The 25,452-nt window shown below is 41.9% G+C and overlaps 1 protein-coding gene across 4 annotated transcripts in view; it reads right to left on the bottom strand.

Moving 5' to 3' along the window:
- The window catches only part of myo18ab (myosin XVIIIA b), an 85,357-nt gene extending 61,479 nt beyond the window's left edge, over positions 1-23,878 (bottom strand). For 3 of the 4 annotated variants that reach the window (XM_058413869.1, XM_058413870.1, XM_058413875.1), the window contains exons 1-2: positions 23,745-23,878; positions 18,943-20,059 (exon numbers count right to left, since the gene is read on the bottom strand). In XM_058413869.1, the coding sequence (XP_058269852.1) occupies positions 18,943-19,938 (996 nt within the window). In that variant the 5' untranslated portion in view covers positions 19,939-20,059; positions 23,745-23,878. Of the gene's footprint in view, positions 1-15,624; positions 15,650-18,942; positions 20,060-23,744 lie in introns of those variants that run through there. The other variant, XM_058413874.1, reaches the window with a different exon arrangement.
- Positions 23,879-25,452: the final 1,574 nt, after the last annotated feature.

Genomic DNA, 25,452 nt, shown 5'->3' with positions numbered 1-25,452 from the left:
TTATTCACACAAACACCTTTAGTGTCCTTTGCAAGGCCACGCCCACTGAGGTTGCCCAGTACAAGAATTTTGACTTTGATACCAACAGTATGTACAATCCTGCAATATTACTTACTTATGGGGGCATGAAGCCTTTATTATCGCCACACATACATTACAGCACAGTTTCTTCGCATATCCCAGCTAGTGGGATATGCGACAGGAAGTTGGGGTCCGAGCACAAGGGCAGTTATGATATAGCGCCCCTGGAGCAGAGAGGGTTAAGGAGCAACTCCTTGCTCAATTGCCCAACAGTGGAGGTTGCTGGTACTGGGGCTTGATCCTCCAATCAACAACCCAGAGCCTCAACCACTTGAGCCACCACTGCCCCAATATTAAATATCAATACCCAACATTCATACTGTTACTTCTACATTTTTATTTATGCAAATTTCTACAAATAAATTAACAAAGGAATTCATTTAAACACAATTTCATTTAAATGAATTCATGTGTTATGACCAGTTACTTTGGGTGCGCTAAATATTTGCCAAAAACATATGCTTCCCAAACTCTACCATCTAGTGTATGGACTTTAGAAAAGTAGTATTAAGCATTAAGTATTTAGCATTAAGTATTTATATGGGAACACTATCTTTTTGGTGTTTTGTGTTTGTTTTTTACTAAGCATTCACTGTTTCTCAGTCAGTGATGTCGAATGCACATAATGCCATACCACTAGATTCAGAAGAGTATGCCAAATGTTTTAAATGTTAAAAAATAAAAATCACACCACATGGACTAACTTAAACATATTTGTAGGATGTCTTGGGCTAGCTCAGCCCGTCCTCTTTTACATAAGCAAAGCTTTAACTGCCTTTTTTCTGTGCATCATTCTGGTACCTGCATAAGTTCAGCATAAGTATGCAATTTGGGATGCACCTATAGCACATGACAATAACGGACCTCCCCAAGCAACTGCAATTCATCATCCTGCCATCAGATGGCGCAACTGAGCAGACACTATCAGTTCAGTGATCCGGTCACACGAGGGCGCTCTAAGCCTTAATAAAACTGTGACCTAGACTGTCCGTATGCTTCTCACAGAGGATCAATTTCTCAAAGAGCTGTTTGTTTGCCTTTAGGTCCTGTTCAAACACTGATAATTAGTGTGACTCAATACCATGTGGCTGATAGTGTGAAACCATGGGCTAATGTACATGAACAAATAGTGCAGTGTTTAAAGGTGTGTAGGGAACATCAGTAAAGCTTACATCTGCTTGTCCGGATGGCCAGATGACAGGGAGACATTACTTTGGGGTGGAATGTGAGCTATGAGCCCATCAGCCAGGGATAATGAAAAGAGTATGCATCCTGGAGCAGCCTGGAGCAACCAATAAACTATCTGAGCCATCCTCATGCGTCACCACACCTCTGCCCATGTTGCACCTCACCATGCCTCATTTCCCAGCAGCCTCAAATTACATAAACACTCAACCAACCAGCAACCAGGCCTCAGGTATTCCTCTCACCTCTCACTACAGACACAGCACATTTTTACAGAAATCAGCTGATTAGCATTGTGGACCTGTTGCTTGCAAAACTTAAAGAAAAGGCAAACAGTATAAATAGAGATGTGGCATGTGTCCAAGGAAACAGTCTGGCATTATCTGGAATACTGTGGCTGCTAACCACATATTAACACACAGTACGTCATTTGCACCCGGGCGTACCTGAAGCTTAGACTTGCTTGCTCATCATTTTGTTATGTAAGAAAGCAAGAACGGCCAAAACCACACTACACAATCATCAGCTGCTTTTCTAAGTGGAATGGCAAAACAGGACACGCACACACACGCTCGCTCACACACACTTGCTCACACACGTGCGCACACGCGCTTGCTCACACACGTGCGCGCACACACGTGACCAACGATGTGCTGACTTTATTAAAGGTGTGAACACAATGTGCTTTAGAAGTTTTGTTAGGACAATGATTATATAAAATGTTCCCATTAAAAAAGTATAAAATGCTCATAACTAGCAAACTGATCATTACATTAGCTAGGACGAACTGGAAGTGGCCAGTGCACTGGAGCTTCAGCTTGCTTGGTTGGTAGCACATAAATTTATAATTTGTCAACCCATGCAGTCTGTCTTCTGGCACTGCGTTCAACTTTGAAGTAGCGTTTGCCCAAATCTTTCAGTTGCGCACAAAACAGTACACTGGGTGAGATGTGTTGTTCCTGCGGACTTAACAAGTCATGGGAAGTAAACCCGCTGTGCCACGTTAAGCCCACACTAACCACAGTGCTACTGTTCAGCTCGCCACCACACCCAGACTAAACTGCAGCCCAGTCTCCTGAAATAGAGATAAAGGCCACAGATAAACATCCCCCTCCCAGACACAACCCCTATAGGGCACCAGACATCCTCACGGGCACATGACTCCATTCCCAAGACAAAGATGAAAAAGGCACAGAGGCAGCTGTGCAGAGGTCAGCAGTGTGACATCATGCTTCTGCACCAGAGAATCCGGGAAACTGGTCCAATTCACAGCACACACTCACACCAGGACTTAGGCCTTATTGTATGGCACTGATGTAGAGAATTTACTCTGCCATGATACCCAGAGATTTTAATCAGACCTGATAACACTAATACGAGTAATCACTCTTGTGCTGCTCATCTCCTGCGATCTCTATCTGTGAATCTGATCTGATTTGTGAGAGTTTTCCTAACCGTGTCATATTAACGGACACTCCCTGGAAGCCCCGCCCCATCCGCTTCATCTCACATGCTTTGAACTGGACACACAATGTCTCTCTCACTTCCCGTCCTAGTAACTGCAAAATTGGAGGTCAATAATGTGAAATCATTATATGTTCAACTTAGCTCCTATTAGCATATATTTAACAATATAGCGATATTTATTAGATAAATTTGCCAGATTTCTGTTCGAAAGTTTAGAAAGTTTACATTTTTGATGTATAAAGATTAAATATGTAACAAAAAAATGTGTCAAATCTAAAACAAATAATGGTCAGGAAGTGAGTATAGCCAGTAGACATCCAGCTAAGCAATAAGACATACGACTCACCATCTATCTCTCACGCACAGACATACAAAGGGTACGCCTTTCTCATATCTGTTACTGTCAAGCAGAAGTGACCAACTTAGTGCTCTGGAGTAAAAAAAAAAAGTGACTCAAGTTCTGACTCAATTATCCTACAAGGTTGTGTGATAGCATCTTGCTCTGACACACACACACACACACACAGGGTCCAGGCTAATCACAGACCAAACATTAGACAAGTCACTAACATTAGCAGCTCATAAGACAATGCAGCTTCTCAGAAACCCAACATTCATGCATTAGAGCCAATGTTATGAAGCAACTGTGGAAGCAAATAAGCTGGTCAGTGACTGGTCAAATGTTGTGTATTAATGCAATGACTTTGCATTGCTTAGAAGCTTCTGAGTCATTAATGCGTTAGATGCTCAAGGGCAAAATGGCAAAAGTCAGGTAGACATGCCTGTCTGTATTGAGATAGTGATTCACAAAGACACATGGCTGATGTGTGAGCATGCTGAGGGCTGTAGGACTGCATGTCTCATCATGAAAGTACTTCATGGTCAGTCACGGCTGAATGGGCCTGGTCATGCTTGAGGGGTCAGAGGGGCAGGAGCTGGGGTAGAGCTGGGTCACTGTCACAGAAAGAACCCCCCAAACCCCCACCCCCAACCAAACACACACAGACACACCATCTCAATACTTGATAGAAAGCAGATTATTTAACATGGTCCAAAAGGAGATTTGCTTGGAATATTCTGAAACCCACAAATATGTTGGCAAAACAGCAGTGTCACATTCAACAGAGCCACATCAATTCTGTAGACAGAAAGTGCACAGAAATCATGGCACTGTAGCTCTCAGATGAGCTCTTATTCAACTGAGTCTCAACTGAACTGATTTTCTTAACCTCCTTGTTTTGTCCTGTCTTCTTTAAATACGAATACGTCTCTAAATACATGCTGGATTTAGAAACATCGCATAATGGGCTATGATTTCATCTCAAATGTGTCTTCGGCTACTGTTTCAGCCCCGTCATAAACGTGTAACGTCTGTATGGCGCGCCTTCTCTTGCTGTGATTGAAGCCCCAAACATTAATCATCTACAGACAGCCTAAAACAAAATACAATATTAACAATCATTTTCTATTTCAAGACACGCCAAAAAAGGTAATCATAATGCAAGCAGGTCACATGACCCGGCTCGGATAAACCACAGAATGATTCTCGAGTTATCTGATGTCTAACCCAAATGGTGTAAATAAATGACAGTTTAACTGCAGCCTGCTCCCACACACCAGCCCACAATTATAATAGGACCTCAACTGGGAACCAGCCAACTTCTGTCTGTGCTAATCAATGTGGAATGCAAAATATGCTTGAATTTACACTATATCTATATAAAACATCAATGTGCCTCCTGGTGGTCCAGCTCTCACTGCCACGGCACGGTTCCATTCCCGAGCAGGGCTCTAACCCAGCCACTGAACTCTCAGTGCCGGTCCCAAGCCCGGGTTAAATGAGAGGGTTGTGTCAGGAAGGGCATCCGGTGAAAAACCTGTGCCAAATCGAAACATGCAGACCAAATGATCCGCTGTGGCAACCCCGAACACGGAGCAGCCGAAACAACAACAACAACAACAACAACAACAACAACAACAACAACAACAACAACAACATCATATATAAAAAATCATCAGGTCTGAACATGGGAGTTGGAGTATAAGAGCTCAGTTTAGCCACATAGTACAGAGAGTACAGCCCAGAACAAACCAACCTTTTTAATGAAGTAGTATTGACAAAGAATAATCCAGCCCAATTGTTTATACATATCATTACTGAATGAGCAAATACACCCACAGCAGTTTCCATTGTTATCACTTGCAGCGCTGCATTAGACGTCTACACCAGATGAACAATCAGCATTTGAAGCGATCTGACTGGTGCTGAAATACCAGGCCGCTGAGCTGGAACTGTTTCAGTGAGGCAGTTTAGTGTGGTCAGAGTAAGTGCAGACACACACACACACAAAACATCCTGGACATAACTCTTACACATAGCTCAGGTTCTACAGAAAGACTAAACACAGCCCTTTATTACAGGTCAACCTCTAACACACACATACACCTTTGACAGATAATGCTTGCTTAAACTAAGCACTGGCATGGATCCTAATGTATGAGGGGAAGATGACTGTTCTGCAGTTCGTTCTAACTTGCATGTGTGTGTTTGGTTGTACAGAGCCAAAAGCATACTTTTAGGAGATATTAACCTGTCTGGCATAAATTATTTGACATCTTGGTTTTAGTGTAAGCTGAGTTCGGTGTGAGGGAAGTGCATGTAAAGCCTTTCCATTACTGTCTGGCCTAACACACAAGCAATAAATTATTTAAGAGAAATGTAAGCCAGCAGGCTGAGCACTTCCTGCTTGTATTTTTTGCTGTAGTGCTTATTCAGAAGCTAAACGAAAGCTTTGAAGAGGGCTTCCAATCAGTTCTATTATTTGCCTCGACAAAGACAAGACAACAATAGGATTCAGAAGTATCCCAGAATGCATCTCATAATGCAATCAGATAAACCCTAAACATTATACTGTTTAATATCTCAGTTTGTAAAGTACCATGGTCCTTTAGGACATGTGTATATACAGTAATGGCACATAAACATAACAAAGGCACAACTATTCATGTTGTATCTTTCCTCTGGCAAAGACCTGAGCTGTCAAGGTTTGCAGCTCCTCATTAGCCCATTCTAATGAAATATGCTTGAACAGAGATCTTCCTCTGCATCTACAGACATGCCCTACCCTAATCCTGCAGTGTGATAAAGGTGCATCTCACTCAGCGGGAGTATTTACTGGCTGATTCATTTATAGAGCATGTGTTGTTCTTTGCTGATCTAATGGCACTGTGCCTCAGTACAGCTTTGTTAAGTACAACCATTCACTCATCCACAAACATGCTGGATTGTTCTCCATCACCCTGCAGCAAGCCGGCTAGGCCGAATCAGCGGGTTTTAAACAGGGAACACCATAAACTAGTTAGCGCTGGGGCCGTCTCAGCCCCACTGTAGTGTAAAGGGTGCTCTGTCCTTCACAGGCTTTCTGTCAATTGATTGCCCTGCCTCTACCTTGAGGCAAACACATATCTGTTAGTAAACAGCAATGAGATCTGGAGCTCTCTATGAATAAAGAGGCATCCCAAACACACTTCGGTGTTTATTTGCATTTGGTCCAGATAATTTACGTTCAGATCCAGCCATCCGAAACTCCTGACCAGGGCCATCACCAGGTTAAAATGTTAATAAGATCCATATTGTAAAGATTATCATTTAAACATTACTGCTGAACATGTTTACTTTGCAGATCTCTATGTTCTTCTACAATGTTTATTAATTCTAAAAAAATTTTAAACACTGTTTAAAGGTTACAAATAACAATCAATAAAGTATCAAGAGGGCATGGTGGCTTAGTGGTTAGCACGTCTGCCTCGCACCTATGGGGTTGGGGGTTGATTCCTGGCTTCTCTCTGTGCTTCAGGGGTTTCCTCCCCCAATCCCCTTCCATGCCCTGTAGACTGATTGGCATCTCTAAACTGTCCATAGTGTGTGTGTGTGTGTGTGTGTGATGGTGCCCTGTGATTGGTTGGCAGTGTTGTGAATCCAGCATTGAACATGAGACAATATAACAGGAAGCTGAATTTGTAACTACTTACAGCCTTGATCCTGACTTTGATAACATCACATTTGCCAGCGATTCTCTCCAAAGACAACACACTGTGCCCTGTGTTAGGACTCTGACATTGTGGATAATGCAGAACATATTTGGGTCCTCCAATGTGACACTAAACTGTGTTTATAGGAAAAGCTCTTTCCTGTGTCTGAGGAGTTAATGACAAGTGTTTCAATTTGCAGTAGAGTGCCTAAGCCTCCAGAATGAGTTAGAACAGAGCTGATCACAGCATGCCACCTCGCTCAGGCATACGTAATCGCACAGTAGCCATGGCTGTACTCAATGTCGATCAGGACATATTCAAAACACTGGCTACAAAAAAAAAAACCTAGACAACATCCTGTGCAGGAAGATCTGAAGACGGCCGTGGTGAGACAGCGTGGTTAAGGTTCTGGTTTAGCGCTGTGTTTAAATCTGACAGAACCACCATGTGGCCACTGTGCAAGACCCTTAAGCCACAATGACTCTACCATTATATTATATACTGTCTCAGTTGTAAGTCACTTTGAAACACTGGATGCTTTTATATATACACACACACACACACACACACACACACACACACACACTATCTCTCAAAAGTTTGGGATCACCTGCATATTTCAGCTTGATTTCAGCTTCGGAGAAAATTTCCATCAGCCAATCCCACACTCTTGTGGGAGATGCTCTAGGAAGCATGGGGTGAAATCTCATCAGATTATCTTGAAAAATCGACAGCTAGAATGCCCAGGCTGTAATTGCTGCAAAAGGTGTTTTTTATGGAGGCAAAGTTTGACGAAAACGTTCATAATTTCCATCAAAATCATTATTTCTAACTCTGACATGTCAGCATGTCCTGTTCTTTTGCTATATTTTCTATTCAGACTAATTTCATGTGCGTTTCCTTGGAAATATATATATACATACAAGACATACATTTCAGAAGAATGGGAAAAATGTGATCTCAGTGACCGTGGCATAGTTGCTGGTGCCAGATGGCCTGGTTTGAGTATTTCAGAGAGTCCTGATCTCCAGGGATTTTCAGGGGTTTACACAGAATAGAGCAAAAATATCAAACAACTGCAGTTCTGCATGCAAAATTGCTTTGTAGATGAGAGAGATCACAGGACAATGGCCAGACCGGTTCCAGCTGACAGGAAGTCTACAGCAACTCAAATAAGCACTCTTTACAACAGTGATGAGCAGAAAAGCATCTTAAAAAGCACAACACATCAAACTTTGAGGAGAATGAGCTACAACAGCAGATCACATCAGGATGGACTCCTGTGTACGTTTAAAATCGTGCCCCTCAAGCCATTTCCAAAATCAGCAATGTCAGAAAGCAGATTCTTAAAGCATGAATGTGAAGCATCAGTTCAGGTCTAAGCAGCTAATCCACATGAGTTGATACCACACCTTTTACCAACATGCTGTGTCATGTATTTGCTGAGAGGAGAAGCTGGTATGGCTATGTGACTCCTAACTCACATCAGCCTGTCATGAGTACTGAAGTGCTGAACTATGAAGTACCTAATGCTTCAAATGGGTAAAAGCAAGGATAACTGCTGGAGCAAGATCGATCACAAGCAAAGCTCTTAGAATGCGCAACTCCACGTTTTATTATGCACCGAGTCTGCACAGCTCTCTTTAAATAATTAACAAACATGACTTTAGCTGCACTGTGGGAGATCTGCAGTGTCCCTGTGTCCAATCGAAGGACACGGTCATTTCAGGATCTGATTACATTTGATACTTAAAAGATGCGATAAAAAACAAGAGTTTAATGGCATTTGTTCAACTTCTATACTTTATAACACACACATGCAGACACACACACACACACACGCATGCACAGCAGCAGCTTCAAACACCAAGGCTCAATTAAGTACATTCCATGTCTGTTCAGATGATCCCACCATCCTGACCAAAGCAGAAAGTGTAGAAGATTAGCTAGAGTTTTGAAGCCTCAGGAAACCACCAGAGAACGAGGCACGCCTATAACTGGCTCACCAAAGGGGAGGACTGGGTTCACGTTGGTGAGCCAGAACACCACTGAGGACCTAATGTGTGTGTGTGTGTGTGGGAGGGGGTGAAAGGGAGTATGATTACTGCTGTAAGCTAACTGCACTCACTCACTCCATCCAAACCTCAGACCACACCGTTGCGGCACACTATTTTTCTTTGATTCTCCTTCTCATGATTTAATAGCATGTTTCCAATATTGGCATGTGGGACTGCCAGTTTCACATATATGGAACTGGCATAAATTATCACCCAGTCAAGTTCCAACTAACACCAGAATGTGGAAAATGCACACGAGTTAAACAGTGACTGAGAACCCGTGAAGCTTGGGTCACGGTACAAGACGTAAGCATGTCATTTGTGGCAAATCTGAACACGCTGGTGCAACATAACTTCAGCAGACTGTTTCACTGCCAGATCAGTGTGTTCTGGTTGACCAGACATTTAAGGCATCCTATCTATGCCTTTAGGAACTATGACTTTCAAGCTTACAGTTTTACCTCATTTCAGATGTTTTAATCATTTAAGGTCATATGTTTGATAACAGTACATTCCTACAAATCAGAAGAAACTAAGAAAATAAAAAATGAAAATGAAAAGCAAAAATGTTAACCGTCACATCGACGTTGGCCTGCCTGGTTGGAATATTTGTATGACGTTTTTTTGTTTCGGTTTTTAAAAATATAAAAAATAAACAAATAAATAAATAAATCTTAAAAATAAAATAAATAAATAAATAAAAACTTGACATAAAAACATTCTGTGGTAGGGAACAAAATATTAGATCTAAAACTAATATTCATAATTTAAACCAAAAATTTGATTCATTCCATTCCCATTATCAATAAATCATAAAATCATTTTCAGTAAGACCAACAAAAATACGAATGAATTAAATTACTGTCAATCAGTTAGGGAAAACAGCCATCACAAAATACATAAAATCTCTAAGACCTGAAGACAGCAGATGTGGTGCAGTGGTTGAACCTCTGCACTGGTGATCAAAACAATATGAGATTTAAAACCCCAAAATTGACAAAATTGCCAAATTTTTTTGGCAAAATCCTAAAACCACAATAGCTCAGCTATATTCCTGGAGTGTAACTAACTTCAGATAAAACTGGAGTTCTTGATCTTTATCTATAAAATTGTATGTACTGGATATGCATTGGATAATTGCATGAGTGAACAGATGTGCATGTGTTTCTAATAATGTGGTCGGGGAGCATCTGAAGGTTGTATTGTAATTTAGTGTAATGTGATAGAATCTATAGAAGTTATTATGCTGGGTTGGTCAGGACATCCGTCTCCTTGATGATAAAATGCTGGGGTAGCCACCTATTAATTAATTCACCTATAGTCATTAATTCACAGATCTATTTCTCCTTCTCCTCTCTTATACAACCTGTGACATGCAGCAGAGATTTATACTACTTCCTTCACCCGACATGCAGAATCTCGCTGAATGCATATGGTGTGGAAAATCCAGACAAGTGTGTATGTATAAACTCACTAAAACGCATTCACTGCTTACTCAGGTGCTCGGGTGCACTCACTGTAATGCCAGATCACATGCCAGAGATACATAATATCCACAAACAAATGTTAAACCCAGGCGTGATATCTTCCTGAAGCTGAAACCACAAGCTGTTTAACGGTAATTGATGGGCCGGCTTCCAGGGATGACCTACGCAGATAGCGCCATTACTATTTCCGCTGGGATTAAATAGATCACGTTTAAAGTAAAATGCTTGTGCAGACATGCGATGCACGTCATATCTTTCTCCTTGGAGGCATGCAGACTGCTCCGGTTTTGCCTGCAATAGAGTGATTAACAGTCAATATGACACCAATAAATCATCCTAAGGAGTCATCAAAAGACAGGCGCTCATCAGGATATAAGTGTACAAGCACTCGCTTTAGAAGCTTGTAGCCAGGGGGGAACAATAAACTATGAGCCATCAGGAATCGGTGGTATTTCTACACAAACCACAACCTTACTGGACTGCAGAGAAAGGAACAAGTCTGGAGACAAAAGGAGCATTCCTTTCCACATCCCACTACACACTTCTAATGTTTCCAGGGGGGGAGTGCGTCAAAAATTACACTACTTCCTGTACCCGTAAGAAGGAAGATTCTTACAGCCAATAAACAGATTAAACCATGATGTCACGGACAGCGACTGTAAATCGTATTGTAAAGGCACTGGAAGGTTTTCGGGAACATTTAAGCCGCCTTTCTCTCCGAACAAATACCGGGTGCTTCTCATTTCTATAACTGCGCCTTTTTTTCCCTTTCCTTTCTTGCTTCTTAGAACCTCCCTTCCAAGGATGCAAGAAAGGGCAAAATAAAGAACAATTGTATTCACCGATTGAAATGTTCTTGACTGAAGCATCACTTTAAAGAGACTTTAGTGAATTCGCTTACTGAGGATGTTTCCCAGCTATGTAACGAATCTGTCTATAAGCAACAATAAATACATTGTTAATTAGACCATTACTTCGGGCGCACATTAGACATATATATTGGTGGCATTTTTATCCTTCTTCATATTTGTGATCATCATTCTTGTATGTGTTGTGTTGTTTTGGGAAAGGGGGAGCATTTAAGTCAAGTCAAGAAGCTTTATTGTCATTTCGACTATGTATAGTTGACAAAGTATGTAGATAAACAATGTTCCTCCAGGACCATGGAGCTAAGGACTTAAAAGTAAGTTAACCTAGCCAGAGTATGCTTATACTAGAAGCCTCCAATGTCCAATCCCATGTCCTTAAATCCTTTGAGTGCACTTAGTACATCCTTAAAGATGAGAGTTCAATAAATATTTACAAGCTCAAGTAGATAAAACTGATGAAACGAGGAGGCATCAGAGTTTTGGAAAGCACCCTACACTTTAACCAGCTTTTAATCCAGACCGTCTGACTCACATTTGACGTGGAAAAAAAAGACCCTATTCATCCAGTTCTGTATTTCATGTGAAATGCTGTGTGCAGATTATTGTTACACCACATGGCTCTCTATTCTTTTTCATAATCAGCTAACAAAGCCAATGGAATTCCACAGTTTCAGAGAGAAGCGTCTGAATAAACGTTGCGTAGGTAGAAAACATGTTGATACGCAGCTGATCAGGCTTTAACAGGAAACTGCCCTGCCTGTGTGTTTAACATTAAATCTAGAACAGCAGCATGCTCTGTACCATGTCCAGTCGACAATCAAACACAGATCAATCTTAGCCAGAAGCTGTGGGTATATGAGGGGGTGGAGGAAGCCAGAGGGAAATTCTCTAAGTGCAGGCAAACAGAAGGACCCTTCACTCCTCCGGAGAGTAGTGGTCAGCCGCCGCCACCTCACCATGGCCTTTATTGCTTCATAGTGAAGGCTATGCAAACCTATGCGAAATGTTAACATCTTCCAAGTACATGCTCAATGGAGGGTTTTGTTCATTCCCTGTTGAGAACAACATGCAGGCTCCAAATGACAAAAGGCAGAGATGCTGGAGACATAATGGAGGAAAAGGACATGGTTCCCGGATGGGCAGGGTCTAGCGCAGCAGGCCACCGCGGAGAGCCGTGCTATTTTCTCATGGCAGTGCTGAAAGTGCCTTCCTGACGGGAAGCATCTCAGCACTAACAGACTTCTAGTCAGCCTTCTCGTATGCTTCCTCTGGAGACTTCCCGACTAATTGAAACAGTCGATGATTGAGAAAGCAGGTGTCAGACAGCAAGTTCACTAGCGAGAAAGAATTCACGGAAATAGTGACATTTTGTTAGGGCACAAACATGGTTTCTGTTTGGAAAGCCATATGCACCGATATAGATCTTCATTATGTCTGGATAGACAAGAAGCTCAGAAGACTGACAAAATGGCAGTAAAGATGATTTAGCATACTTCTTTCTGAACATAAACGAGGAGATAGAATACATACTGAGTTTATGATTTCCATCATAAACCCACAGTCTTTGCATATTTCAATGATCAATACACTCCACACAGTGTACGTAATCAAAAGAGTAATACAATTAAATTATAGCTAATTAACCTTAAGTTTCTATAGTACAGTGTTTCAGCTTTAAGTTAAACAGTGACGAGAATATAAAATACTGTTCTCTTCTAAACTTTGCTCTCATTCGAGTCTCAAACCCCACCTCTGCACTGCTTTCTCCAAAGACCCGGTCAGGAAGTGTCATGTTTGTTCCAAAGCAAATTCCACAAATGCCAGAATAGAAGTTAAGGGAGGAAATGTTTCCCCCATCAGTCACAGAGCTGGCCCACACATTAACATTAATCATAAACACACAAACAAGGACTAATCAACATTGCTCAACACCGCTCAGGGACACGTGTCAAGAACAAGGCCTGGAAAACTCGCAGGGACAAAGTAAAACAAGGGTTCTGCAGTTTGTTCCTCTGGGGGAACCTTTAAACATTCTCTGTAGACCCACAAAACAAAATATTTCCCTATTACAGAGGATTCCAATTACTAGCCAAAGAAAACATTTCTGAATGTGCGTCTACAAAGGCTGCATCAGAACCGAACACGAATGCCATTGTAAATCAGCTGAGCCCAAGTACAGCATGAGCAATTGCCTTTATCTGATTGCCATGCAGGACTTCCTGAGAACGCTCAATTACTTCCTACATATCACACTCTAGGCTGGCACACCCATCAAAGCTTTATTTCCCTCCAAAAAAACAAAATAAAAAAGTCACACTACTCACAAAAGCCCTGGACATTGTGCATGAGGCCGGTGTGCCATTAATATAGCATAATAAATATACATATATATATATAAATATGCGTAAAATATATGCAAACAGTAAATGTTTACTTTTATGCCAGAAAGGGTCATGCTGTGATTGAGGTCACTACATTAATACTGTAGACTACTTAATTTACAAATCTTTATTTTTGTGTTTATTACTAGAGAACATCTCGAGTCAAACCTCCTGCTAGAGAAGGTACGATTGGTCAAGTTTTCATTGGTCAGGCTTTCTGTGGGAGTGGGTGGAAGTAGTTTACCTTTATAAAGGTGTGAGACAGACTGGTCAGAGGCAGGCAAGATTGGTCAAAATTTCTGCTGTAGCAGGAAGAATTGGTCAAACTTTCCGCAGGCTGTAGGTAATACGGCTGTTTATGCATCATGGGGAAAATGATTTATATAATCATCGGGCTGAAGCAGCGAGGCAATCTTTAAGTGCCAATGAAAAACACTGCTGTCACCTATAGTTTTGCAAGAGTACGCTTCCTGGAGTGTGGTTTTAGTGCTGGGAAAAAGGGAAAAGGGGAAAAAAGTTGCTGAGCTTAGAAAAGGGTATGTTTAAGTTTAGAAATCAGTTGAGACGGTTTTGATAAAATGAGAGCCAATCAAATTAGGAGAACTTCCTGTATGGAGCTCTTGGTCTTGGGGAGTAAAATAATACTGCCTGGGCCAAATGCAACAGCAGCTGTAACTGTATGAAGGAAAAAGGTCTAGGGATAGTGATGTATATGTGTTTGTGTGCATTTACTTAGAGCAATGCAAATTCACATGATACCACATGATAGATAGGAATAACACTAATCAGTATGACTCCAGACCTGAGCAGAACATGACTTTGGATTCTGACACCGTTAATCTGTGTAATGAGCCAAAGAAGAACCAGCTTGAGTACTGTTAAGTACTGTGTTAAACACACAGGGTCTAAAGCCCATCGATTCTCATAACCCTCGTAACGGTCAGGACGCTACAATAAGCAAGCATAAAGGTTTGGCCTGGACATTTCCGTGACAAAGGCTTTATAAAAACAGATGCACAGATAAAACTGAATTTGGCCGATCCTGCTCCCACACTGGCAAAGCAAACAAGGCACTTGCCACTGTGAGTGATGCAGAGATAGAGCTGTTTTTATTAACAGTCAAACTGGATGAAGGAGAAGGAAAATTCTCTTAACACATCACAGATTGTAAAGATTGCAACAATAATAATGTCAAATTATTTTAAACAAGGCACTTTCCAAACAAAGTCAGTTCATCGTACCCTAGCTGTATGTCTTCTTTAGTATAATGCTGTGGAAAAATGTTCACAGCTTAGCTATTCCTGCATAATCGAATCAGAAAATCCCAGTACCACAGAGAAATATGTCAAAGCACTGATGAGGCTTGTGATCTTATCTACAGCATCACACACCATTCCAAGCATGCTTCCAATAAAACCATTATCTACATGCTATTTGCCTTCATAACACTAACATTTCAGAACGACAAAATGTGTGCAGCCTGTTTACTGTTCTGACCTGAGCATGTCAGTGGAAGTAAACAGCTCTCCATAAAGCACACGGGAGAAGGCGTGCATGTCAGAGGCATGCGAGATGAGTTGCAAAACCGGTATTTTATCAACATTTGGGTTATGGTTTCAATGTTGTTGTTTTGTTTTGTTTTATCAGAATGCTCAGCCTTTGGAGCTAAATATGAGCAAGCGTCCCTGTTAGTGAAGACTGCGTGTGCAAGCATGTCTGCATCTGGCATACAGCTGTGGGCAACTACTTCTTGTCTGCATCACAGGGGGGAAAGACAAGCCAGAGAAGCCCGGCAACATGTTGTTTAACATATTGTATAGAAGTATGTACACATTTACTCTCAGACACTGAATTCAGTCATTCTCTAAATTAGCAATAACACCATTAAGCATATTCTTTATCATGAACTTCAGACTTCATTGACTAATTTGAGTAAATGCTTATCAAATAGAGAATTTGGACCTCGAGATATGGTTTACAAGTTGGTTTTTAAGAGGCATGGACAAACAAATAAACTTAGTGTCAATAAAATGATCTTAGTCAGACTGAGCTGAGACTTATTTACCTGTTTTTTTTAAGTCAGGACATCCTGGAGACGTTCATGGATTCGTGGAAGAAAGAAGCGAGAAAGTAGATAGACCTACGGCCTGTTCTTTACTCCCTCCTCCTCGGAGGCATTCCTCAGCTATTCTATGGAGGAGGGAGATTCCTGAACACCGCTTCCTGCCAAAAGCAATCACTCTTCCAAAATTTGCTCTGAATAGCCAAAACTAGTGCATCCATACCCCTAAATCTCACCCCCAAAACACATTTCAAGTCTTCTAGTTTCCAGTGAAGAATTAATCCAACACTCACTTCCTGATGGTTGCTGGGGAATGTGAGCAATGAGTCCTGAAGAAACAGACCTGAGCCCTAAAAACATTTTTTGTCTCTGTTCTTTTCAAAACATCCTTCAGAGATCGTGATTATGAAGAAAAAGAATATTTTAAGTACACCCAATGATACTTCCTGTCTAATTAAACATAAAACTATAAGACAGAGTGTAAAGTCGGTCAGAGGTGGAGAAGTCAGCCTGGGCTGAGAAACAGAGTAATAAGAGAAGGTATCATTTGTTTCATACACCCTGCTATAATGACAATGATAAACGTGCCAAAAAAGTCACATTGAAAGTTTTAATTAAGCCTGCCAGCCACTCCTATCTGGCCAGCTTCTGAAAGTGGAGATAGATGACTGTGCTACAGCTCCTCCTTTTCTTAATTTATAACCTTGCTATTTGTCTTCCAGGATAAAAGGAGCTGCGAAAATCTCCTGCTGCTTAATCAGGGCCTCGGATCACACCCGTGCCGTCTGTGTCACACGGGCAAACACCGCCTCCCAACAGGCTTGTGGTGGCCCTGTATCACCAGTCTGACACACACACCAGAACAAAGACTCGGCTCTATAGTTCTTGTTTGTGATCCTGATATATTCTTACTCACAGGGACATTCCAAGTAAATTCCAGGAAACCCACTCATGAACTGTGGCCTTAAACCTACGGTTATTCCTTCCCAAATTCTAGAGAACAACATGGGGTTGTGTAGAACGCTGCACGTGTACATACTCTGACGCTGCTGTATTGTCTCAGATTCTTAATAGCACACGGGAGACCTGAAGCAACAGACCTGAGGACAGACTGAAGGTCAGAGTGCGAGAAACAAAAGAATTTATATTTATTTTTTCCAATGCACCATCCATGTCACAGAGTTAGGAACAATTATACACACTGTTTATTTTTATTCTAAAGATCCTAATAAACTAGTAAGAAAACAACGAATGAAGGAAAAAAAGTGCTGCCGGGAGAAGTGTGACAGAACTGGGGATTTGCTTTAACCTTGGGAAAGTGAAGAGAAAGGGGTTCGTCAGTGGGACTAATAATATTGACATTGGGAAATGTGTATTTTAAACAAAGTCTACAACAGTTTCATAGGGCAAGAGAATCTCAACTCTCCCATCACTCCAAAGCAAACTAATGAGCAGAAATAAGTCGAAAAGGAGGTTGGCTTAAAGCTGTCGAGTCAAGTACCTCTTTGTTTGTTGGTAAAACCCAAAATAGAACAATGAAGCAGCTCTGGTATGAAAGGGGGTAGCTGGTGCTCGCTTATGCAATTTGCAAGAAAAGCACATTCTCAGTTACGGTTTGTCTATTGTGTTTTAAAATCCCATATTCTAGTTTGTGTCTCAAACCTTCAGCAATTCCATTTCTACGAATACAGGTCTGTGTGAATGCTATGTTAACATGTCAGAGTTTTCCATGACTGTAACTGCTTTGAGTGGAATTTCAGTGATTCCCAGACTGGGCCTGGAGTAAGAGTAACGCGGCCAGGGCGGATTCTTCACAAACCTCAATCCTCGTTACACGGCAAGCCTGTGAGAGTGCTGTGTCACTCAGTGGCAAATACATCACCCACTTGCAAAAACATTCATGGACGCAGACATACGATACAATCGAAGACATAAAGCGGCTCAGAGCTTTCAGGCTCCGAGTTTCATTATGTCCCCGGCTGCTTCCTTTACAGCATCATTAGCCTTAAGTTCATATGAATCACACCCACAGATGGGAGGCTGCTTTCCGTACATTAGGACGTCAATTTTATTTACTGTCAAGCATACGTTAGGATGAGGGGGTGTGACGTCGCTCTGTCTGTGCTGTCAGCAGTCTGGGGGACACGCTCTGTTTGCATAAGTGCAGCTGCCCCATCTGTGCTGTTCCACATTTCACAAAAAAAGGAGAGAGAGAAATATCTATTCATATCTGAACAAATACATACATAAATAAATGCTAAAACAATTGCTAGCTGTATATCCGTAAACCATGCTCACTGATGGAGCCTCAGTCTAGCTCTGGGTTACATAACGATATAATATCAATGTCAAATTATATCCCAGTACACAATTTAAACTGAAACGGTCACCGGTATTTTTTCCACTCATCTGGAACTTTAATAGGAACACCTGCTCATTGATGCAATTATCCATCTGCCAATCATACTGCAGCGGCTCAGTGCATAAAATCATGCACATACGAGTCAACTGCAACCATTAATGTGCACAAGAGAAAGGTGACTTTGAGCATGGAATGGTTGTCGGTGCCAGATTACACAGAAGGTTACGGGGACAAAAAGCAACCAGCTACTGACTGACTGAATATGTATTGTGAAAAGGTATTTTATATCCTTTATCGTCTGTGCCTACTTTCTGATTGTACCCAAAATTCACACTGGCACAGAGACTCTTCAAGTGAAATCAAATTATTTTCATCTATCCTGAGTGTATATAACAGGAGAAATACCACTTGTGAATCTAAATAAATGCGTGATTTTAACGCCAAGCATTTTGCAACTGAAACAAACAGGGGAAAAAAACTTGTGTTAAAATCCATTTAGCATACTATGACCTACTCTCACTCTCACACATTCATTTTGCACAGAGAACGAAAACGTCAACATTGAGATCTGCACAAGATGCCTCCAGGTGTGGAATGGCTGTTAGACCAGAGGAAACACCTCCCTAAACACACCACTTAGTTAAACTGTGGGTTTGTGGAAAGACCAGGTGATGAAGGAACATAAATTTTGAAGCTTAAGTCATTGTAAACTAGTACTCCGATGGCGATGTGAAAGTGAGCTGAGTACTCAGTGGATTGCAGGACACCAGTGCTATGGTAAAATCACTCACCCTGAAAAGAAATAAATGCAAATATGACATCAGGTGAGAGAGCGTACGAGAGAGCGTACACAGAGAGAGAGAGAGTGAGAGAGAAGGGAGGGAGGGAGAGAGAGAGAGAGAGAGACAGAGAGAGAGAGAGGGAGGGCTGGAGAGAGAGAGAGAAAACTAAGGGCTTACGTCTAAGGCGTCGCGGCGCAACCCATCTGTGTTCCTGAGCCAACAGCGGCTCAATTCACTCAGCTCCAGAATCGGCTGCACCTTCAGTCGTACAGAATCACCCGACTGCCTGATCATCTCCACAATCTCATCCCTGGTCTTGCTCTCCACATTTCGGCCATTAATCTCCACCAGCCGGTCTCCCGGTACCAGCCCCAGCGCCAGGTCCTTAGTCCCAGCTCCAGGCTCGGCAAAATGCACCACTCGCCGGTACACACTCCCATCAGCTGCCCGGTCCAGCATGGTGGTGCGACGAAGGGAAAAGCCGAAGTCACCCGTGTTACGCCGCTGAAGCTCCAGCTCACGAATCTCAGGTGTCGGTGGAGGGACTACAGCCGGAAGACGAAGACCGGCAGCGAACGTTTTCTCCACCATCTCTGGGATGCGAACTTTCCTTACTTCTGCGGTCTGCTGCTGGAGGCTCTGCTTGCGCTCAATGACCAGCAGCTTGTTCTCCACCTGGGGTGATGGTGCGGCAGAGTTTTGGCCAGATGGAGTGGAACCTTCAGAAGCGCTCTCCTCTTTGCTCCGTTGCGAGAAGGAGAAGCGCTTCATAATTTGGCTCATCTGCGAGCTGTGTGAAGCCAGAGGGCCGAACCTGGCCGCTCGCTCTCTCACAGAACTCCCGTAGTCGCCCTTCAGATCGTCGCTTGAGCTCGCGGCGCTGAGCTGCTCCGAGTCTAGCACCATGCTGCTGCGGTTACTGAGTCCATCCGACTCGATGTCATTGAGACTGAGCTCCATGCTGCTGGCCACCTTGATCGGGATGGGGTTGGAGATTTCTAGCTTGTTGCGCGAGTCCCGCTTTGAGCTGCGGTTCAGGTTGAAGAAACCCCTTCTCATACTCATCTCGTCCAGGCTGCGCAGCTCCGCGGCGGACATCCGCTCGCGCTTGTCTTTCTTGTCCTTCTTCCGCCCCGCATCCCTCTCTTTGTCCTTTTTGATCAGGTTGAACATGATTCACCTCTTATGACGACAAGTCCCACACCTGTGGCCCTTACACCTTCACACAGGAGCCTTTTTTCCATACAGCAGCAGGGTGGCTAATGAAAGTCCAGAATGCCTGAATTCATGTAACCTGAAGAAACAAAAAACAACACAGTAAGAGAACATATCTGAGTAGTTTAAAAAGAAGGTGGTTACAGTCATCCTTAGAATGCTTCATGTCAGAAATACTGGTTAGCTGTACTACAATGAGCTGTGATGCAGAGGGAAGTTTTCAATGAAAGTCACGTGTCTGCGTCAACAACAGCACCACCATCAACAGCCTAGAACAAAGAGTGTATTTTCTCATGGAAAAGTATGGCAACGACACAACTACCTATATGACATTTTCTCATCGCTGTCCTTATAACCCAAGCTCCGTGGGAGTCAATCAGATCAGACACCCCGAGCAGATCAAATAGCAGCTTGGGTTCTACGCAACACTAAAACTGTACAGTGGGATTTAGCTTATGATAACATACAAACTCGCAAACACACACACACAGCTCCTGTTCTCCTAGTGGACACATTTGTTTTTAGAATGGCACACAAACGTTAAAAACATTTGAACTTTCATTGACCCTACCCAGAGATGTGTTTGGAACTGCAGCTGTGAATGTTCCACAAATTACTTGAAAATATTTAACTCTAAACCCACAAACGGTGCAAATGTCTCAATAATGACCTCCAAATATGACAGAAATCTATCACAGTGACTGAGAACTTCACTCCACGAGCTTAATGTAATAAACATGCTACATCTATAACAACAAGATTAACAGGCTAATAATAACATCGGGAGTTCACGTCTAACGGCTTAAGGGGGACTTATGAAATCCACAGGGCTCGAAAAAACAGCTTTAACATTCTCGGTTTCCCACCAGCAGGAGACCCCAATGTCCAAACAAGGCCCATTAAACAAGAGGGGAAAAATTCCTCCTCCACAGACAGGAAGTCATTCCTGTCCAAATGCAAACGGAAAATGAGGCCATTTTTTAATATGAAGCGGTGTTCCTGTGCAACTAACTTCAACAAAATCCCCTCATTTACAGCACCTAAAAATGATAATCCTATTAAACCAGGAACAACACTATAGGCGTTTCTGCTTTAGCTCGTGTGCTAGTTCTGGAGCTACTAAACACTGACCAGTACTGAAACTCAGACCAGGGGCACAAAGAAGCATGTGTCCGATGTAGCATGCTTTACGTTATTACTATAATCAGGTGTGTTAATTACGTTCACTCCATTATACACACAAGCTTATATTTCGAACCCATAGAGATGTAACTCAGTAGATAACAGAGTTGCCAGATTTACCCATCCTACCTATACATTTCTATTGTACATTCATTTTATTTGCTTACATATTGTATACATTAGATTTATAAAACAATGAAGATTTAGCGTGTAATATAGAAATATGGTATTTTAATTAACACCACATTAAGGTATACAGATGTTACTGTCACTGTGTCACTATTGTCTGCTGTGCTGGTATCACAGGAGGATGTTGCTTGTGCAGTTGTGGTGTTTTTAATAAGAAATATAATAAGCGATAAGAGTGAGGTTTGGCTGTTAGCTCCTTAAAAAACTAAATAACAAGAGTTTCGTTTCTCACTTTCATATTAATCATATTAATAAGACATCCAGTGTAGTCCACAAGTAGTGGAGACAGTTGTTCAAGAATTCAATAGCAATGCAAGGCAGTTGCTCTGATTTAGAGCAGAGACTAGGAGCTTTACAAGGATGACAAGTGTGATGAATCTTTTGAACTTTATCTTTTTGAGTAGATGAGGACGGGAGACAGCAGGGCTGACTAAAGGAGTAAAGCTCTGCTGCAGCACTCTCTTTAAGCAGAGATGAAGCAAGGACTGAATCCCACTGGCACCACTATCAGCAGGCACTCCAACAGCATTGTGGGTAATTGAGGAAACATGTGCATCCTAATCAGTAGTCAGGGCACTGATCAGGAAGTCAGCCAGTTTAAGAGCTGTCTCAACCGCAAAATCCTTCTAGTGCACTTGAAAATAAAATCCCACGATGCACCAAAAGAAAACAAGGAGCACCAATGATACCTTCTTCCCTTACTGAACTGTTGTCATATTTTCTGAAGCCTCTCAGCTTGCAGCCAGTTCTGTAATAAAATGTATTGTTTTTTTAATTGCTGTAGATCTCGAATGATTACTTACAATAGATTTTCCTGTTTATTTAACGTTCTACATACAGGTTGTTTAATGATTTCTTTTAATTCAGTATCATACTGTACTTTAAACACCCTAGTTGTGACATTTTATAATGTGTGTACCTTGTCACTCATACACACCGATCAGCCATAACATTATGAACACTGACAGGTGAAGTGAATAACACCGATTATTTCCTCATCATGGCACCTGTTAATGGGTGGGATATATTAGGCAGCAAGTGAACACTTTGTCCTCAAAGTTGAAGCAGGTAAAATGGACAAGTGTAAGGATTTGAGCGAGTATGACAAGGGCCAAATTGTGATGGCTAGATGACTGGATCAGAGCATCTCCAAAACTGCAGCTCTTGTGGGGTGTTCCCGGTCTGCAGTGGTCAGTATCTATCAAAAGTGGTCCAAGGAAGGAACAGTGGTGAACCGGCGACAGGGTCATGGGCAGCCAAGGCTCACTGATGCACACGGGGAGCGAAGGCTGGTCCGTGTGATCCGATGAGCTACTATTGCTCAAATTGCTGAAGAAGTTAATGCTGGTTCTGATAGAAAAGTGTTAGAATACACAGTGCATCACATTTTGTTGTGTCTTGGCAGCAAAAAGGGGGGCCAACACAATATTAGGCAGGTGGTCATAATGTTATGCCTGATCAGTGTACACTATATGCTGATTTGTGACCTAGGGAGCTGATAGACACACCCAGTTAAACCAAGTTAATTGTAAAGAAGTCATTCAGATATTATTTTGTGCTTAACGTTAGATTTTTACAATACAGCGGATAATCAGTACATTAAGATTGAGTTTTGATAGGGTCATTTAGGGGCTCTTTTCGAACCCCGAGCTGATTAATTACACGCAGATCTGGCAACCCTGTTCAGCTGTATTTTTCAGCCAGGTATTGTTACTGTAACTGCGTCTAATTTTGCTACAGAAAAAAAAGCTCATGTAATCCTTAGAATATCTGTAAAATATATGATTAGCAGATAGTTTAGCATCCTCACTGACAGCATGCCTGGTCTTGCTAGATCACACACACACACACACGTCTTCACAGGCCTGACCAACACAGCACTCTCCAATTAACACTCCAGCTTTATTCCTCACACAGGTTTACTGTTGAACACGACTCTGTTAGCCTGAATAAATGTTTTAGTAGCGAATTCTATCCAATGAAAGCCATATAAATGAATAGATATTGAGCTGGCTGGTAGATGCGCTCGGGGGGATATGAATGGTCTTGGACTGGGAGAATGAAGTTGACAATTAAGGCTAAGTCATGTTACTCGGCTAGCAAGAGCCGTGGAGTGAAAACTCAGCGTCGAGAATTTTCCTACACTGTATTATGTAATGTGTGCAGAACTGATATGCAGTAATTATGTAGGGGGGAAAATCCTGTATTTAATCTCCCTTTGGAGTTAGCTAGCAGGCTAACAGCGGCTCCTTTCTTTGCCACAACAATATCCAGCTGTTGTGTCCTAAAACACACACCACTACTCCTGGCATTGGTAATAAACACACGTTATTTATCCCCATGAGCTAGAACCCAAACTACATAGAAAACGAATGAAAGAGCGCAGGACTCACCGTTATCCGAGGTGCGCGGAGAGCAGGAGTGTGTGTGAGTGTGAGTGTGAGCGTGTGTGTGTGTGAGTGAGTGAGTGAGTGAGTGTATCCGCAGAAGGGCGCAGCACTGCATTGGAAAACGGCGGCTGTTGTTGGATATGTGTGATGAGATGAAGGCGGAGGCTCCGTTAGTGCTCCTTACAATAACACATCGGTGTGGCGACATCTGCTGGTCAAATCATAAAACTACAACAAGAGCACGTTCTACTTCATTGTGAAATACACTATGGTGGCAAACGTTTTGGGATACCCCTCCAAATCATTGAATTCAGGGCTTGCCCCCCTTAATGCTTCAGCATACCAAGACATTTTGGACTAACGTTGTGGGAACAGTTTGGGGATGACCCCTTCCTGTTCCAACATGACTGCACAAAGCAAGGTCCATAAAGACATGGATGAGTGGGTTTGGTGTGAAGGAACTTCACAGAGTCCTGACCTCAACCTGATAGAACATCAATGGTGGTGTTTTAGAGCGGAGACTGCGAGCCAGACCTGCTCATCAAACATCAGTGCCTGACCTCACAAATGCACTTCTAGAGGTTGTTGTTGATCTTTCAGCTGCTCCCTCAGCAGACAAACTGGTCCGCACAACAACTTGGCACAGGTTTTACACTGGATGCATTTCCTGACGCAACCCTCCCATTTTATCCGGGTTTGGGACCGGCACTGCATCCAGTGGCTGGGGTTTGGGCATTGGCTGGGAATTGAACCCGGGCCTTCCACATGGTCGGGGAGAAACCTACCTTTGAGCCACCAATGCCCTAAATGTGATTCTAGAGGAATGGTCAAAAATTCCCATAAATACAATAAATACTAAACCTTGTGGAAAGCCTTGCCAGAAGATTTAAAGCTGTTATAGCTGCAAAGGGTGGGCCAACTCTATATTAAATTCTTGTGCATGTAAAGGCAGATGTCCCAAAACTTTTGGCAATATAGTGTAACTAGAATGCTATATATAATAGTAAATATTTCACTAAAATACATCATCAAATAAAATAAATACTTAAAATAAAATATATACAAATAATCCGAAATGTGGGCAGAAATATAATAATAAAATAAATAATTAGCATTGTGATGAGATAAAGGTTGGTACTATACATATTTAAGTGATAAATAAAGTTTGTTGTTTGTTCATGCTATTACTATAACAGGTCAGTGTGGTGACTACAACAAAGCCATAACAATGGAGGAAAAAAAAGATTGTTTAGTTACTATTTTATTTGTTAAATAAAATAATACAAGTAAATATCACCAATATAAAGTAAAAAGACCTAATAAAATTTATTATTACATATTTAATTTATGTACACCCCTAATACAAACTTTGTTGTTATTTGTTGTTGTTGTTGTTGTTTATTGCCTTTATAATCACCTATAGCAATGCTGAATAAAATTGTCATTTACTGACATGTTCCTTTAGGAAGACATACTGGAAGGCAGCATAAATAAAATAACCAAAGGAAAAAAGACCAGCTCAAAAACTGCTGTTGGTCTCGTATATCAGACTTTTCACTTAACATTCTCTTTGCAAGTCTCTCTTTCAAAGATGCACTACACATTTCCTTTCAGCATCCATCAGTCATGATTACCATTTATTCAGCACCTACACAGATCAGCCATAACATTATGAGCACTGAGAGGTGAAGTGAATAACACTGATTATCTC

This window comes from Hemibagrus wyckioides, linkage group LG17 (genome assembly GCF_019097595.1).
Source record: "Hemibagrus wyckioides isolate EC202008001 linkage group LG17, SWU_Hwy_1.0, whole genome shotgun sequence".
Classification (NCBI taxonomy): Eukaryota; Metazoa; Chordata; class Actinopteri; order Siluriformes; family Bagridae; genus Hemibagrus; species Hemibagrus wyckioides.
Note: the sequence above shows the minus strand (reverse complement) of the source record. Positions and strands in the feature narration are given on the sequence as shown.